This window comes from Cebidichthys violaceus, unplaced genomic scaffold (assembly GCF_023349555.1).
Source record: "Cebidichthys violaceus isolate CVI_PGR_0920_01 unplaced genomic scaffold, fCebVio1.0.p SCAF_10, whole genome shotgun sequence".
NCBI lineage: Eukaryota > Metazoa > Chordata > Actinopteri > Perciformes > Stichaeidae > Cebidichthys > Cebidichthys violaceus.
This window is the reverse complement of record NW_027176263.1, coordinates 11,736,774-11,756,055: the sequence shown is the minus strand read 5'-3', so window position 1 is coordinate 11,756,055 and position 19,282 is coordinate 11,736,774. Positions and strand designations below refer to the sequence as shown.

The 19,282-nt window shown below is 42.6% G+C and overlaps 1 protein-coding gene across 1 annotated transcript in view; it reads left to right on the top strand.

The window, feature by feature from the left end:
* Positions 1 to 19,282, top strand: part of LOC137878440 (cadherin-23-like) — a 106,643-nt gene that overhangs the window by 83,210 nt on the left and 4,151 nt on the right. The window contains exons 13-20 of the mRNA XM_068718745.1: positions 8,071 to 8,135; positions 8,718 to 8,955; positions 10,666 to 10,771; positions 10,976 to 11,103; positions 16,779 to 16,851; positions 17,788 to 17,904; positions 18,326 to 18,438; positions 18,647 to 18,754. Of these exons, the coding sequence (XP_068574846.1) occupies positions 8,071 to 8,135; positions 8,718 to 8,955; positions 10,666 to 10,771; positions 10,976 to 11,103; positions 16,779 to 16,851; positions 17,788 to 17,904; positions 18,326 to 18,438; positions 18,647 to 18,754 (948 nt within the window). The remainder of the gene's footprint in view (positions 1 to 8,070; positions 8,136 to 8,717; positions 8,956 to 10,665; positions 10,772 to 10,975; positions 11,104 to 16,778; positions 16,852 to 17,787; positions 17,905 to 18,325; positions 18,439 to 18,646; positions 18,755 to 19,282) is intronic.

The window sequence follows — 19,282 nt, the reverse complement described above, 5'->3', positions numbered from 1 at the left end:
TTCATTATTGTAATGAAAGGCGTGAGGCCCGGCTGCATGTGGGAGCTCAAACGGCGTCACTGTTAATAATAGGGCGCTCATCGTGGGTGATCTGATATCGTGGGACTGGGGTGTGAATGGGTGTGCAGGGCTGAGGATGAACAGACAGGATCGCAGAGGTTGGTTTACTATCCGCTCCAAAGAGCTGTGGGCTGGCAAAATGAGATGAAAAGGGAGTTTAGGGGGTGTAATGGAGCTAAAGATTGTTCTCCATTGGTTCATTTGTTTGGTCGTCTGTTCATGCATTGAAAATTGAGTCAGAGGGGGAGTGAAAGGGCTCAGGTTTGCTTTGATTCTTGGACATGGGTTGTGTTTAAGGCATAGTCTTTGTTCCTGAACCTAGTTATAAAACTACATTTGTATCATGTCTTGACCTCAGCCCTGCTGACCAGAGAGACCATATTCATCCACACTTGCTTTCTTTGTCCTCTCCCTTGTATTCAGTGTGTGTCTGTAGTTACTCCTCAGTCGTTATCGTCCCTACATCCTCCTGTGCTTGTGCTAATCTCATTGCTTCATCATTGAGGACAGAGGCGGAGAAAGAGAGGGGGAGGACCAAGGCCTGTCTGCAAAGGGAAGCTGCCAGCCACAGAGAGCTCTGCATTAAGTCTTTTCATGGCAGCTCAACCTCTATCTCCAGCTTATGCCCACAGTAGTACACTCCTCTCTTTCCTTTTTATTCCAGAGGTAATGGCTGTTTTTTTTCCAGTGATTCACATGTGGTTGCAATCATTATATGGTGGCTGTGTATGCATGCAAACGGTAGAATTTAAATTGCAAGCTGTCACAGTATGCTGTGATGACATCCACTTTATTGGACTCTTCTTTTACAAAAGTATACATTGTTAAATAAGTGTTAAAAGTTGCATCTCTCGCTCGCTCTGTCTCTGTTATCCGGGTGGTCGGGAGATAATAGAAACAGGCTGTTCAATCCTGTCGGCAGGCAGCAGTCGCTGTGAGCACCCCCACCTGCTCGTAATAGTTAAGAGAAATAAAGCAGTCGTAAACGTACGCTCCCCATCGCCATTACACTGAAGTGTCTGCAGTAAAAACACACACAGCGCCCATAAACCCCTGCAGGTGCACGGGGTCACAGCTTGGGGGACTGCGGAGTGCTGCGGTTGGTCGTCGTTTGACCCAAGTAGGGTGACGGATTTTCATCTCGTCTCTGCTGAAGAGGTTTGGGTTTTGCGTCAGGCTCTGCACAGTCCTACAGCAGTTTGTGTTCATAGGAACATCGACCAAGACGTTTAGGCAAGGCCATACTAAGCCATCTAAGTCAAGTTCCTTCTATCATTCACATCGTCCCTTCAGTCATACTTTTAGTTGTTGTTTGACCTGACATATAATATATTTTACTAACACATTCGTACGGATTAAAAGACTTTATTTGGTGGTCTGGAGGTATAGACTTTAAAACCTAAAAAAAAATTCTAAATTTGGTTGCAAAGTCAGAGTTCAACCACATTTTGCCCATTGATCGATTAAGTAAGATCATGTTTTATCTCAGCTATGTCTGACACTTGTACTACTGGCGTTTTAGTAAAAATTATCATTGTGCAGTTGAGTGACAGATTCTGGTTGTCTTTCAAATGAATAGTGATAATAAGTACAGACATTTCTGTTATTTGTTTTTAAAAAATGTGTTTTAAAATAAGTACAAGCTGAGAGAAATAGAAAAAGTTCTTACTACTTTGTCAAAGTCAAATGTTTTATTACATACTTTTCATGCATAAATTGGTGCCTTCTCTAGAGATAACAATCATGAGATTGCACATGACAGAATGCACCAAATTGAACCATTAAAAAAATAAATATATATATATATATATATATATATATATACAGTTGTGGTCAAAAGTTTACATACACTTGTAAAGAACATAATGTCATGGCTCTCTTGAGTTTCCAGTTATTTCTACAACTCTGATTTTTCTCTGATAGAGTGATTGGAACAGATACTTCTTTGTCACAAAAAACATTCATGAAGTTTGGTTCTTTCATGACTTTATTATGGGTTAACAGAAAAAGTGACAAAATCTGCTGGGTCAAAAATATACATACAGCAACATGAATTAGCAATTTTGGTGACTTAGAAAGTTGTGTCAATGAAATGAGCTTCATAGCATGGCCTCTTAACTTCTTGTGAGTGATTATGAGTGACTACAGCTGGTGACTTCTCTGAGGCCATTTAAATAGGGCTCATTGGATACAAACGCCCACAAACGCTACAATGGGAAAGTCAAAGGAGCTCAGCATGGATCTGAAAAAGCGAATCATTGACTTGAACAAGTCAGGAAAGTCACTTGGAGCCATTTCAAAGCAGCTGCAGGTCCCAAGAGCAACAGTGCAAACAATTGTTTGTAAGTATAAAGTGCATGGCACTGTTTTGTCACTGCCACGATCAGGAAGAAAACGCAAGCTATCACCTGCTGCTGAGAGAAAATTGGTCAGGAGGGTGAAGAGTCAACCGAGAACCACCAAAAAGCAGATCTGCCAAGAATTAGAAGCTGCTGGAACACAGGTGTCAGTGTCCACAGTCAAGCGTGTTTTGCATCTCCATGGACTGAGAGGCTGCCGTGCAAGAAGGAAGCCCTCGCTCCAAAAGCGGCACCTTAAGGCTCGACTGAAGTTTGCTGCTGATCACGTGGACAAAGATAAGACCTTCTGGAGGAAAGTTCTGTGGTCAGACGAAACAAAAATCAAGCTGTTTGGCCACAATGCCCAGCAATATGTTTGGAGGAGAAAAGGTGAGGCCTTTAACCCCAAGAACACCATGCCTACCGTCAAGCACGGTGGTGGTAGTATTATGCTGTGGGGCTGTTTTGCTGCCAATGGAACTGGTGCTTTACAGAGAGTAAATGGGATAATGAAGAAGGAGGATTACCTTCAAATTCTTCAAGATAACCTAAAATCATCAGCCCGAAGGTTGGGTCTTGGGCGCAGTTGGGTGTTCCAACAGGACAATGACCCCTAACACACATCAAAAGTGGTAATGGAATGGCTAAATCAGGCTAGAATTAGGGTTTTAGAATGGCCTTCCCAAAGTCCTGACTTAAATCCCATTGAGAACATGTGGACAATGCTGAAGAAACAAGTCCATGTCAGACAGCCATCAAATTTAACTGAACTGCACCAATTCTGTCAAGAGGAGTGGTCAAAGATTCAACGAGAAGCTTGCCAGAAGCTTGTGGATGGCTACCAAAAGCGCCTAATTGAAGTGAAAATGGCCAAGGGACATGTAACCAAATATTAGCACTGCTGTATGTATATTTTTGACCCAGCAGATTTTGTCACTTTTTCTGTTAACCCATAATAGTCATGAAAGAACCAAACTTCATGAATGTTTTTTGTGACAAAGAAGTATCTGTTCCAATCACTCTATCAGAGAAAAATCAGAGTTGTAGAAATAAGGGGGAAACTCAAGAGAGCCATGACATTATGTTCTTTACAAGTGTATGTAAACTTTTGACCACAACTGTATATATATATATATAATATCTATTTAAAATGTTCAGTCAAATTTGTTTTTCACCAGGACCCATGTGCAACACTGGGCCCTAATTACATTAAGGCTGAGTCCACGCTAACAAGTCTGCAGTTTGAGTCAGAGAAATCAAGAGGGTATCTTCCAGAGTTAGTGTTTTTGTACAAAAAGATATCCACTTGATTTGATTTACTCTGCTGACGTCTCTATTGGCGTATCAGCTTTAGTTTAAATTTAAGAAATGACGACTGTGGATTTGGTTCCCTGTCTCCTGTATTGAAACCTTGCTGGAAAGCGATCTCTTTGCAGCCAGCCTGGACAAGAGGAACAATTACAGCGACTAATAACCATATGAATGCACATATAGGCATGTAAGTATTGTTTTAAGACGGACTTCAATAATATGACCTATCCTATAATCAACGACAAAGCTTTTTTCATTGTTTTGGAATTTTTTTTACTGATGATTACCAAGCAGACATGATTTGAGGAACATTTTCTCACGTGCTGTATGCTGTGATATATCTCACTCTGAATTAAACTTGATTCCCATGGTGTCTGCAAGTGCAGCGGGGGTGACAGACGTCCCCTAACGTTGCTGTGACGATGCAGAGCTTAAATACACAGAAGCATGCAACACGGCGTGTGTCAGGATCAGCATTCTGCTTCATGTCTCACACACACATACAGCACAATACGTGTGAACATGAAGAGGCGCTCATTTAAAAGTAACTGTTCTCTGTCTCCCGCCTGTATAGCATTTGTGAGGGTTGAGCTGTGATCTTGTCATGGATACAGAGAATATGAGCCTTTTCAAGGACCCCCCATGAGTGGAACTAGCCAGAGCTGAGATAACCTGACAACCATGTCCTCATCATTGTCTCTCCCACAATGATTGTTAGAAACTGGACATCTTTACTGTGCTGGTGTTGTGTGTGTGTGTGTGTGTGGTTTTATCTGTTCTTTGTGATTGTGTTTAGGTGTGCAACACTGAGACAGAGGAGGTTGTCTGTTTGGACTGGGGGTCATCTCTATTTTGACAGCAGGCTTTGACAGCCAGTAATTGGTTTCCTTTTCCTTGCCTCTCAAAAGCTTCTGCAGAAAAAGCAATTTTAGGAGCCAATCAATTCAAATTCCAGCTCACTCACGATTGAAAAGCCTGTGCAGCTTTTACCTCCTTCGCTGTCAATGAGATAGCTGGACTGATAATCTGCTCCTGTGTCCCCTCCAACCTAACCCCAGTTTACACACACACACACACACACACACACACTGCATCTGTCTTCCTGTCGCCTGTGAGGGGAAGCTCTCATTTCTGCCTTTTCTTGAAAGCAATTGAGTGTGATAATAAGAGGTTACACTGTAAATGGTTGAGGTGCATATTTACCCCAAGACTGAATGAACCTGGAAACACCGTGCATCTCTTTCCATGTGTATCCATTTCACACACACACACACACACACACAATATAAACAAATATGCACCCCCATACACACTAGACTTTGCCCACAAAACCACTCCAATCTCACACATTCTGTCACACTTGCATTAACGGGCATGCGGACACACAAATGAGCGCACCGGTACACAGGTACACCCAAATACATACCGACACACACACACACACACACACACACACACACACACACACACACACACACACAGTGTTAGCCTGCAGGCTTCGCCTTTCTGAAGGGAAGAAACACATCATTTAACCAAACTGGTCAACTGAGAACTAATTTCTCTTTTGTAGTTACTGCCTGAGGACCCTAGGGTTTGCAGAGTTTATATTGGCAATCAGCAGCACACTGACTTTTTGTGCAGAAACTATTTGAAACAACTTAGTTTGGATTTTGATCAGTAAACTGACTCCGATACCTCAGGGCCCTGCTCCTTAGCACAGGGAGATTTTTATCACTGCAGTCTGGGCCCAGCATTCATCTACAACATAAACTGCTATTGTATCATCTCTGGGCATCTTGACAGTAAGAGTACAGCTAATCAACTAACAGGCGTTTGCACCATCTTAGTCAATGGCAATGTGCATCCCCTATACTTCTTTCGGTTTTTGTAACCTTTTTCATTTGATTGGAGGGTCCCTGAAAAGAGATGTTTTATGAATCCATCAGCATTGCTTCTATGGCATGAAAACTATGTATCCCAGTGAACCATCCCGGTACTTTAAATGCTTGTCATAATTGTCAGTGAGGTGATTAAGCACATTAGTTAGGCGGATTGCCCAGCTTTATTTCTATGTGATATTTTTCCTCATTAAATCGTACAATCACACTCTCCCTGTGCACCCCACTTTTCTATCCCCTCCAACTCCCCAAACAAAAGAACTTTAAACCACCACGGCTATGGGGAGCGAATGCATAACACCCTGGTGTAAACGATTCGGGCCCGTGGTGTTAACTTACCGCAAATCCCTGCTCAAACCAATCTCTACCATCCATCTGCTGCAGGCCTTCTGCGTCTAAAGTTAAAAGTCTTTGGCAAGCAGTTGGCAAAGTGACCGTCCCGTACTGTCATGGTGATTGTTTGGTGGGAGATAGCAGCCCCCCCCCCCCCCTGTCTCTCTCTCTCTTTCCCGTCTGTCTCTCTCTTCTCCACTGTCTGTCGTCAAGGCAAGAGGGGCTTGGCTGCAGAAGCAGTATTAGCTCCCAGGCTCAGCCTGGCTCCTGTCACCGCCTCGATAGCTGTCACGCTAACACCCCCACCGCTATCATTGGAGCACTTATGGGCCTGTCACTCACCTGGGAGAGAGGGAGCAAAGGATGGAGGGAGGCATCGAGGGGGAAGCATGTGCTAAGGGAGATATGTAGAGGAGAGGGGAGACAGTGGAGATGGAGGCGGAGCTTAGGATGGAGGGAGGAAAGCGGGATAAAGACAGAAAGAAAAAGATAAAGGAGGAAGGTGGAGGTAGGATGGGAGAGGGATGGATAGGAATGCAAAAAGGGGGCGAAGCAGTTGAGTGGCATTAAATGATGAGGTCATGGAGACATGACAGATGAAAACTCAAAGGTTAATTTAAGAACCTGACTGGAGTTCCAAACACCTCCCATGTATTTAGCGTCCCACTTTCTACTCGTTCAGCAAGATGTGCTTCGGTGCACTTGACAACAAAGCGAGGGCCATTTGGACATTAAAAAGAACCATCGATTCACCATCAAGGACGATGTAGTGGAAGCTCTCTGTGAAATTACAGGCTTGAGCTAAACAGCATGGTGTAATTTTTAGAAGGTGAAAAAACACATTGATAGCTGCAGCCGTTGTTCCATCTGTGAGAGGCATCATAGATGGGCAATCACAGATGCACACATACATAACCATAAATGCATTCAATTTAAGATGCAGAGATATTTCCTAACACATTCAAATGTGCACACATACATCCACACTCAGCCAAAAACAGAGCAATGGCTAACACACATTTTGGCCCATTCGCTGTTGTGTATACTCTCATATCAGACTCTTAGAATTCACCGTTTATAAACACACACGCACTCACAAATATTTAAGTGTATAAGTCACCGCTACATGTAAAAAATGTTATACCCTACAAACACACACACACACACACACACAGTCGTACATAATAAGGTCGGTATCGGGGCATCACTGAATCACAGTGACCAACATGGTGGTTGACAGAGCGGGCTGCAGACACGTTCGAGTTTGGCCCTTCAACTGACTGCAGAGCCACTGAAGTGGAACTCTATTACAACAGCCTCTCCAGCCACGATCCATCAACGCCGACACACACACACCCTGTGTGTACGCGTCAGTGCGTGTGCGCACACGCGCATGCATGTGTTTACAAAGACAGATTGGTGTTTCATAAAGTACAAGATTCCTGAAAGTGTTGCTCTTTATGTTGCATTCCTCTGACACCATTTTTATTCTGCAAAACATATGATGGCAGTTGTCGCTCCTTTAGTGGGTGATGTGTGTGAGGAAAATGTATCAGTTCTTTCATCAGATCAAATCCAATCAACACCTCCGAGCGAAGCATGGCTTTGCATGTTTTATTATAAAGTCATCAACATACAGTCAGGGACAACTGTTAGGGTGAGACATTTAATAAACTGAGCAAAACTCATTGGCAGAAGATATTATTAAAAGTACTGGTTAGCCTCACACACACAAGCACACAAATGTATGGTGAGGAATGATCCAACAGTTACATTAACATGAAATGGGGGGGGAATTACTCTGCTTTAATAAACATGTCACAGTCAGGAATTTACCTCCCTTCAGTTTTCACATTAGCATTTGAAGGCAGCCGCTTACATAAAACTTGATTAGATGCTAAAACATTTTGGGGGTTTTTTGCCACATGAAATTACAATTTCAAAAACTCCTGAAAGAGCATGAACAAGGTACATGTGAAACAAAACCCAAAGTAGATGACAACAATAAACAAGGAAGAGAAACAACGCGGATGGACAACAGAAGCTGAATGAACTGTAAAACCTTTCAAGGAAGTAAACTTGATTGTAAAAGTGTTTTTATTGTTTTTTTCTCCTGTTTTTCTCTCCAGGCTACAGACCGAGATTCAGGCATATTTGGGGTTGTGCGTTACTACTTCAGTGACGAGCCAGACCAGTAAGATACAGCTACACACACTGAAACAGTCCACACAAATGCACATTGACATTAATTTTTCATTTATTGGGCCACTTGTGAACAATTGTACTGCAGTTTCTGCTTCGCCAGAGACAGCTGAGCTACAATGATGTCTGGCGCTTCTCTTTACGCCTGCTCTCTTCAGGCCACGAACGTACAGAATGACACACAGAGAAAAACGCACATTCACATCGTCTGTTCATTAATTATTTTAAAGAACACAATTAGTGTGGCTTCCTACTATTTTTATTTCTCTGTTACCCTCACTGAGCATCAATTTGTTTTTGTGATATGCAACCGTATTGCGGCAAACTTGAGAAACATCTGGAATGAGAACATATGCAATGCTATAATTTATTATTATTACAACATACAAATCTATTGTGTTTTAAACATGGTGTTTTTCTCATAATAAGAACCACTTATTTTTTCCATTTCACAAGGATGATTGTGAACAGTCATCATTGTCTGTACAATGTCTTTGATGTCATGTTTTTCTTTTAAACTTCTCTAAACTCTTGGGAGGGACCTGCCTCTAATTTCCCCGCTTGTCTTTTGCAGGTTTTCATTGGATGATGAGTCGGGCTGGGTCATTCTGCGGGACAGTCTGGATTATGAGTTGATGCGGCGCTTCACGCTGACCGTGCTGGCGAGGGACGGCGGCGGGGAGGAGACGACGGGGAGGATCCGCGTCAATGTGTTGGATGTCAACGACAACGCGCCGCTCTTCCAGAAGGAGGCGTACGTGGGCTCTCTGAGAGAGAACGAGCAGGCCGTCCAGGCGGTGGCACGAGTCAGGGTGAGACCAAAAGTACACTCTTGTTTCACTGTTGGTGAAAACTGGCCTGTTTATAGTGACTGTAAAATACCATAAAATTAACTGTTTAGCTGCAATAAATGAACTACATTTCCACACCAAAAATAGGTAATTTATTATTGATTTAAAATTGTATTATTCTTGTGACACTTTTGTAAATTGTAAACTGAAGGTTGAGAAGTCATAGTGGATCGGGGTGCAGTTCATTTATAATTTACACACATGCACACATAAGTAGGTATAGCAAACTGTGCACTTACACAAAGATACCTGCAATAATACAGTATGTGCATATTTACAGTACATTCATATAAAAACTACACCTGCAACAGAGGATCTCATCCCACAAATACCACCAGTAATCAGACTCACAAGCCTGTGCTTTTGCTCTTCCTTCCTTGTTTCCTCTGTGTTACTATAATCATACAGTTATGTGTTTGTGTGCGCTGTATCCAAGAGGAACAGGTCAGTGTGGTGTGTTGGCCATCAGTCACTGCCACACAAAAGGCAGAGGTACACCGGCACAATGGTAACTAATGGCTCAGCGTTTCCTTTGATTGCGCCCTGGAGAGAAAGACTATTAAGTCCCTCGAGGCAGCGGCTGCAGCAGTGGCTTACCCCGCAACAGTGCACTTTGGCGGCTTGCCTTTACGTTGTGGGAGTTGAGCTGGTGACGGGGCTCAACGCTTGGCTCACTGTGTTTGATTAGTCTGAGCTAACCATAAATGCTGCTGATATTAATACGCCGCCCGAGAGGAACAGGGAAGCCAGTTGCACAATTCTGTGTGTCAGCGATTTGCCCTGGAACCTATACTATACACATAGAAACAAATACACACACACACATACACACATACTCTGGAATACTGGGAGACTGAAATAGATAGAAGAGGATGTGTGGGACAAAGCAAAGACAGGCTGTTTGCTTCATTCTCTTTCCAAACAAAGCCTCCTTCTACAGTGCTTATGCTTTCTAACAGCTAAACCTTATTTTATTTTTTTCATTTTCTCTACACTTCTTACTTTGTTACTTCTTTGCCACTCATCTATTTGATTTGCTGCCCCCAACTCCTCTTACCACTGAGTGGTAAACGACCGCCAAATATGAAACTGTCGGTTGAAATTTGATAATAGGACGACAGTCTGGAAGAGAAAAGTCCCAATTTAGGACGTTGTGGGGGAAGAAAGGTATTGCTTAGTCAACACTTTGGCATCAAATCAAAGAGTTGAGATATGTGTGTTACGGAGAGATACAAGTGAGTGTTTTTGACAACCTGTCCAGCCTTTAATGATGCCAGGGAGGCCCAGTAGACTCTCCTCACAGCCGGAGGACTCTTGTTTAAGTTCCTGCCAACTGGAGAATAATGAGGGGGTGTCATCATTGTTGTTGATGTTGTTGTGGATTAGCCCTGCAAAGTATAGTTTCATCTGTCCTCTGCCTGCTTAGCTTGTCTTGGCTCTGTTGGTGTTCATCCAGTATTGACGCCTGCGCCACTAATAGCCAGAATCAGCTTTTATCTGTCCAACAACTGACTGACGGCTTCCTGGCTGCACACATATGCACAGACTGACACGCACCCATGCTGGGGAAACATACACATATAAACACAAGCCCTGTACTGCAGCATCTGTCCTGTTACTCTGTCTGTCGTCGCGTCTCACTCAAAAGTTCTCCTCTCTGCCCACCCACAGGCTACAGATGACGATTCTCCTCCCAACAACCTCCTGACGTACACCATCACTTCAGCCTCGGCCTTCCCCAATTACTTCAGCATCATCCTGGTGGAGGGCTACGCAGGTACGCTCATCTTTAGGAGCATACAAATACATTTAAAATATGTATGTGGGCAGGAGTGTTGTGGATGTTTAGACATATTTAAGTTGTAGAATAGTTTATACATCTTGTATAAACTATGATGCTGCTACAGATCAAAAAAAAAAAAAGAACATGTCGCACAAAACCCAATCTGCCTCCTTCTCTCTGCTCCTCTCCTTCCATCAGTGATCAGTGTGACTAGGCCTCTGGACTATGAGCAAGTTCCCAATGGGATGGTCTACTTGACAGTGATGGCTAAAGATGGGGGAAACCCAGCCCTCAACAACACTGTCCCTGTCACAGTGGAGGTGATTGTAAGTACAACCCTGCCAAGCATACAAGCTCTCACACAGTGGTGCTTTTTAACAACACTAACGTATCACTTGACACCTTAACGTGCAGGAAGCAGTGCCTCTTCCAAACGTGGCGACCAACAGCAACTGCAGACACAGAGCAGTACCTTGCGAGGACATTAGTCTTTTTTTTTTCATAGACATCATCTGCAGCACACTTTCCATCCACCGATGGACATCACCCAAATGTGAACATTAGCAGTCTGCATTCATATTCAAGCTGTGAGAGAGCATTTTCTACAAGCTGGTACATTGTGAATTAGAAACGCCTCCTCCTCGCTGTGGTCGAAAATACAACCCACATTAATAACAAATACTCGTCTTCTGTTCTCATTACAAATGACAGCATCTGGTGCGTTAGTTGGAAGGTTTAATAAACGCATTGAGATGCCTAATGTGCAGTTTAAAGACAGAGAATGCGACGCAGATGAAAAAGTGTATGTCCCGTATTGTCCTGTCCTACTATATAAACGGTTTTGTACATATAGCAACCATCCAAACGTTTTGCTTTAAGTGTAAAACATGATGATGTTCATGTTGATTGCACAGCATCACCAATAGGAGGAGACGTTTCCCCTGTAGGTTCAAACCATTCCAGGGTTGTCCTTGCTGATAGTGATGTAAATGTACTAGCAGCTGTTATTTGATGATTAATGTCACTGACATGGATCAGGGGGTTGGTTTATTGCTCTGAGAAACAAAAACACTTTCAGAGTTGGACCTCAGCTGCCAGTCCAGTGTCACTCCTGTTCTTTCACTGAGGTCACTGAGGTCAGGCCAGTCTGACCGAATCCAAAAGCCAGCAGAGCATGTGTCCATTTCTCATTTCTCATCACTGTTCAACATGTTTAGCCAATGGGACTTTTATAATTATTTGATTACATACTTAGATGTTACCAGTATGCCAGTGGTGGATCCAACCAGCTTCAATTATCATAAACAGTCACATGATCAACAAATCAGTCAAACTAGCTTGTTGAGGGAGTGCGTGTGGTTCATCAAAGACTCATTCAAACAAAGGATTGAATGGCTTTTGTGCACCCACAAAGGGTAAAAAGCACCTCTGTCTGCCCTGTCAAGCAAAAAGCATCTCGGGGCTCCTGTGCTTTTTGCAAGTAGTTAAATCAGGTAATATGCATACATTTGGAACAAAATTGCCCCTTTTCTGTGCAAAGAGCCTCATTGCAAAAAAAAAAAGATCAGCAGTCACAGTCACATTATGATCATCTTCAGAGAGTTAGTGGTAACTGAACCGCATTGATAAGAGGCATCACGCCCAGACTTCCCTGTGATCACGGTAGCATTGAATGGTATTTTTTTCTTTTCTCCGACGCTTCAAGTCACGCCATCTTCTCATACAGTCTGCAGGTGTGCCTTTGAGAAAACCAACAGCACAGACTGGGATGTTAAATCCCAGGAACGTTTTCTCTCTGTCACTTTTAAATTCCTTGCCTGAATGTTAGAGGAATTCCTCTGCACCTCGTCTGTCAGGACCTGTAGCTCTTGATCTCAAAACGTTTTGTTTTTTTTCTCCACCATTGTTCTGCCTACGGTTTTCTTGGTGCAAAAGCCAAATGTATTCTTTGCCACATGGATAATTGCAATCAGACTCAAAGGAAGGGCAATTTTCGCTCAGCTGCAAAACTTTGTGGGCGGGTTTTTGCTGTAATATCATTAGCACAATGAGATATCTAATAATAATAATGGGACCTTGAGACGGGGCGGATTTCAGTTGCAATTGATGCTGCTATCAGTGGACGCGATCCATTCCTTTGTGAATTTGCTAGTCGGTCTTTGATGAACCAAATGCAATCTACAATTTGATCCATTCACCTCCACCTTGGTGTGTAATATAGTCTTCCTCATGTACACTGGTATCTATTTTGTATCTACAGTTATTGTGAACACTGTAAGCAAGACTACTGTTCAGTATAAAGTTTTTCTCTTTAATCATTGCCCTTCTGCAAAAATCCCCTGCATCTTCCCTCCTTTTGTGACGATGTGTTTGTTTTTCGCTTCCAGAAAGGTACTTAAATAGTTAAAAACTTGTTTTCCTCTTAGCTGAGAATCTTTCTAATCCACACTTTTAATATATTTTCAAGCATGGTATTTTCTTCAGAAAGTATTTAATGACTCTCCTGGTGCCCCAGCAGACACACCCTGTGAAAAAATTCCTCCCCACATTCAAACTTTTTCCAGAAATCGTTTTATTAAAGTTCCCTTCAGATGGAACTGAAGAATGTGCGTGTCTGAGACTTGGGAGAGGAACGTATGGAGCTGTTATGTGTCCTGAATGAAGACTAAGCTGTCTTGTATCCATCTAAACTAGTGCAGTGCTACTGAAAACAGGCCTGTTCAGAATGGGCTCAATGCTTAAACCTGTGGTGTTGCTTTCTGGAGAACCTTTCATACAAACAATTTCACACTCAACGCTGCTCTTCCTTGGGTTGGAATAGGCCTTCAGTCTGGTTTACACAAACACCAGGCAGGGGCAGACTTTACCCTTTAGACAAGGTAGGCAACCTGGGGCCCCCGACGAAAAGGGCCCTAAACAGCTGTAGATTTATTGGGATGCATGTTACTTACTTATGTTACGTTGCAGATTCAGATTTTACTCACAAAATATACCAATTAAAATATAATACGTTCTGATTCATTAAACCATCAAGCGCTATATTAAAATGAAAAGCTCCACCTTGAACAGACGTTTAGTAAATTGAAGTACATTGTGCTGATAATGCTTCTTTCACTCTTCACTTGAAGTTAACGTTTGAATGTAGGACTCTTACTGTGCGGTGTTAATTGTTTTACTATAATTGTTAATAGTTTTACTTTCCGAACGTTTTGAGTACTTCTTCTACCACAATAGCAACACTCCCAGTTAGAGAAAAGTAAAGCAAAGCAGTGTTTGCCTAGGCCCCTCAAATCACTGAATCCAGCCCTGACAAACACACACAGCTCGAGGTTACTCGCTCTCAATTAACTGAGCCGAGGATATTTCCAAATGGGCTTATTAGTCGCTTGCTTTGACAGAACCACCGTGGTTATAAACTAGAGCTTGCATTAAATGAGTAGAGGTAGAAGTTAAGTGTTGCAAAAAACGTGAACAAGTTGAGTTGCAATTGCAGGTGGCGATGGTCCTGTAGAACATATATATAGATATATATCTATATATATAGATATATTTACACATATAGCTCGTGCTAGTTGACTCCAGGGAAATGAAGAAAATGTGTTGCAAGTTATCCAGCATTAATATAGCGTGAGCACGCTATATCAAGCATCCAGCAGCAAAAGTGAACTGCAATGAGCTGCTGTCTGCCCACTGCTGACGACACGCTGGACTGCAGAGTCCTGACGTCCCCCCCCCCCCCCCCCCCCCCCCCACCCCCTCACTGCTACACAGAGCGCTGTTCACTTATTACAGACAATTCGTAAATGCACTCCATGGGGTCCCAAGCATACACCCACCAAGTGTGAAGTAGATCGGAGGAGCGGTTCTCGAGGCAGGCAGACAGGCAGACAGACGGACAGATCCATGCATTATAGTTAGAAGTTGATACAGTGTGTGACAGGTGTCGGCCGGCTTATGGTGGATCGTCTTCAACTTCACTTACATATTGGATTTCACCGTGTGAATTATTCGGAGTACCTTTTGATCCATGTCTGCCTACAGCTTTGTTTGCAGTTTTATCACAGTCTGTGCAGCTATCTGAGCTTCCAGTTCACTTGCTTTTGTCAGTCTTATCACTAGAAGTCTTATTTCAAGGCACTGGAGAAAGTCACAGCCACATACTTGCACACGCAGTAGATCACAGAAGTTGTAATATATTTAAGAAAAAAAACATGAAAAAATAATGTATAAAAGGACCATGTCATGATGTCATGCACGGGCAGTCTCCTGTCACATGGTTTCATTGAATGCCTTTCCATGTTTTCTACACTAAGGCATTGCAAACCCTGTGATCCATGTCTGTTACAGATCAGGTTCCCTGTGCTCTCTGTGGCTTTCTTAACTCTGGGCTGACCGTGTTGCTTTTGTCAGATGACTTAGGCTGTGAGGAGACCGTGTCCGCTTGTTCAATACGACCCCGATGTTTTGTTTGTGTACACAGCTTTTCAATTCAAACATATGACGCATGTTTGTAACATGTTTCTATCTCATACCTCTCTATATCGCCATAATGTGTCATTTTGCCACCTCTGTCAGGCTTATTTAGGGCTCTAACATTAAGGCTTTAGAAGAAGTGTAGCCCATAGTAGAATATGAAAAAAATATTAGGATCTACAATGTATGGTATTGTTCTGTTCTCTCTCTGCTTGTATGACAAGGTCCTGATGGAATTCATCTCAACCATTTGTAATATGAATGTGCTGTACATCATGTACTGCTGACTACTCTGTATAACAAACAATGCCAGGTGTTATCATTTTATAACTTTTTGTCTTTATTTTTCTGTTTTTTAAATAATAAACATGAATGTTGATCTTTGCTAAGATACTATAAATGCAGGAGTAAAAATATAATGAGCATCCAGAAGTCATAAACAGTATCTTTGCTGGCTCTTAAGCTCATTTCCCCTGATAGACATCCATTATACAAGCAACTTTTAGACATAAAAGAAGAAACGACAGAGTAGAATGGATGAATCCAGCTGGAGTATTCTTGAATATTCTATGCAAGAACAGTATACACATATCTATACATGAGGGAGAAATATTGTGTTGGAATGCAAAAAACCAACAGGGAGAGATGTTCACAGTTCTGTATTCCTTCTATATCTCTCTGTGTCTCTCTCTCTCTCTCTCTCTGTCCTCCACAGTGTCGTGACTCACACCACAGAGGTTTATCAGCAGCTAGCAGCATCACGCACACACAATGCTTCACACCAGTGTAACACAGAGCCCAGATAGATATAATGGTGCCAGTGACTGTTGTTAAAGTGTTAACATTTCCCGGCCGTTCTCACACAGTGGGGAGCCTCTCTGCGAATAGCCACACAACTGGATGTGCTGGTGTGAAACAGTCTAATTCGATGAGTGGGAGGTTGTGAGAGATGTAAATGCTCTGAGAAAGTCTGTGAGACTGTGGGAGCTGGTCCCTGTTGTAGTCATTAATTCCTGTCAAATTACAGGTCTTGATTACTCTTTGTTTTAAGGAATGCCATTGTTAATAATGTTTGGAACAACTTTCTCATTGATTATTGCAAATGTGTCTTCTTTTTAATATCTGCCTCAGCTTTTGCATTAGTTCACTTCTTGTCCAAGTCCAGTTTTGCCTCACTCCTGCAGTTCTAAAGCAAAGAATGCAATTAACTACAACGCACTGCCTGGCTAGGATCGTTGGTTTAGTTTATTGCGTTTACTTTATTGATCAAATGTAACATAGTACCTGATTAGATGACAGAAACAGAAGCCAGCACGACTAAGACATTCTTAGAGAATTTCAGTGTAGTCCTAAGCGATACTACTACTATGGTTTTACTATTAAAAACATTTTGTGCTCCTCTATGTCTTAATTCTCAATTATGTTAATCTCAGTGTTTATGTGTGATGGCAGCGTTTTGAAGCACATTTGCATGTTCTCATTGTTTGGCACATTGATTTGAGCTGCTGTCGATGTTTACCTCCTCCAGGATGAAAATGACAACCCACCGGAGTTCAGCAAGCAGTCCTACATCGTTAAAATCCCAGAGAACATTATTGCCGGTGAGTCACTTTATGCATGTGGGGTTACAGTTTAGCTGCTAGAATGCATTTTCTGGGTTAAAACCAACACTGCACTCAAACACTCCAAACAGCTCGAACACCATGTGTAGCACATACAGCCGCCTCTTACTTGAATTGCCTTACCATTAGCATATTCAACAAATAGCGCTGCTTTCTTGGGGGTATGTTTTTTTTTTAATGCTTTATTTGAAATGATTCCTCTGGCAGCCTCCTCTACTATTTTATTTGTTATGATTTTGCATAATGTTTTTAAAATGCTCCGTCAAAATGCAGGATATTGACTATTCACGGCAAAATCACTGGCTGCTCTATTCATTGTCATGCATACATTCAGAAAACTCTTTTATCCCAGACAATAGATTAGTTTCCAGTCGCTGGAGGGAAATGAAATGTCTGACCGCCCCTTTCTCTCTCTGAGCTCTAGCGGACGCTGGCCACTCTCTGTGTCTCGGACCCGCTTTAAAGGAGCACATAGCTGAGCACACAGCTGAGCGGCTTGGGCCGTGGCTGAGGTTTAGGGGACTATTGCTAAAGTGCTTGGCCTCGAACTGGGGGCCTAAGGCGTGGGCTGCAAGGCCGCGCTCAGGGCTAGCCCTGCGGCTCTGGCTAGCCTCTCATCCCCCTGTCAGCCTTGGTATTGATCAGGCTTGTGCCAAGTATAGTCTGTGCCAAACAAGCTGATAATCCACTAATCCATAAACCCACTCAGTGCCATGGCATCAGTTGAGCTGAGGATGGGGGCGGTGAAGAAATTAGCTCTCTGAATGCCATTTCACAACTCTGCAACTTGTCTCTCTCTCCTTACTAGTCTTCACATATTTTCCCCATGACTCAAGTTCACTTCTTTTTATCCCACTCCATGAGTTGCAACTTTCTTTCTGTCTCACTCCCTTCATCCCTCCCTGTCCTCCACAGGGGCGACTGTGCTGCTTGTGAATGCTACTGATTTGGACGCCTCCCGGGAATATGGCCAAGCCTCACTCATCTACTCCCTGGAGGGCTCCTCTCAGTTCCGTCTCAACTCGCGCTCAGGTGTGTGTGTGTGTGTGTGTGTGTGTGTGTGTGTGTGTGTGTGTGTGTGTGTGTGTGTGTGTGTGTGTGTGTGGGCCCATGTAAAACTGTGAGTTTTTTCTGAAAGTATACTTGTAATCAAGACAGATTTTAAAGGTCTCATTCCATTTTAAATTTGAATTTCTTGAGATAATTTTGCAGTCAGTTCATACTTGGCCTGAACTTGATACAGATCTTTTCCTGCAATATATTTTTTCTCTTTCTTTCTTAAGCTCTTTACTTGGTGGCAAATTTTTGCATTTGAGTTTTATTTTGACTTTATCCTTTCATCCTGACATGGGAGTTGCCTTGAAACACGTGTGGCCTTCACTGAGTTGTCCTGGTTGTTGCTCTTTAATGTATTTATTTTTTATAACGTTGATCTGTTTCTATGTGTGTTTAGGAGAGATCACCACCACGGCCCTGCTGGACCGAGAGGTGAAAGCAGAGTACATCCTGATAGTCAGAGCTGTGGATGGAGGGGTGGGACCTCAGCAAAAGACTGGCATTGCCACGGTAACCACATTACAGCCATTGTCTTTCCACAGCCCGCAGAACAAACCAGTGTCCTCTCCACTGTTTAATCAATGCTCATTTGGGATAAAATGCTATTCTTTTGTTCGTATATACTGCACTTTGATGCGCTGCTATGAAAGGTCTCTCTCTTAACTGACACCAAAAATAGCTCATTTACCTTAATTCCCCTCACTCCCACTTTGTTTAGGTGAACATCACCATCCTGGACATCAATGACAATTCCCCTGTGTGGAGAGACGAGCCATACCTAACCAACGTAGTGGAGATGAGTCCAATGAACACTGACGTTATCTCTGTGAGTACACCTAAACAACCTGGTAAATGTAAATGTTGCACGAGCTGATGGTAACTAAATGATAATGTTTGAACACAAATGAACACACAGGAATGATGATTTGTATTTGTTTTACTCTGAGTAGAATGGACAGTTGGTGAAACGTAAGGAATTCATTTCTGACTTTGCAAACTGAAGTCAGGCAAAAAGTGTGTTTTCATAAAAACTTGGTTTTAGAGGAGAGTATTAAAAGTGTGAAGATTGAACATTGTTGTAACACAACCGTCTTCATTGGGCGGCATACTGCAGATGAAAAACAGTACATGTCGAAGGATGCATCTGCATGCGGAGTCCTCCTCTGTTGATGGACGAATTGCCATCACTGCGTAGGTCATCGTTAAGTAAACACTCTAATATTACCCCAAAGTCTCTCATCGTCCCAGTGTCTTTGGCAATGTGTTGTTGTTAATTAAGCCCTGATTGTCCATTAATTAAAGAGTCGTCAGTGAGTGTAATTAAGGGAGTCCGATTGCTAATTAAAATGTAGCC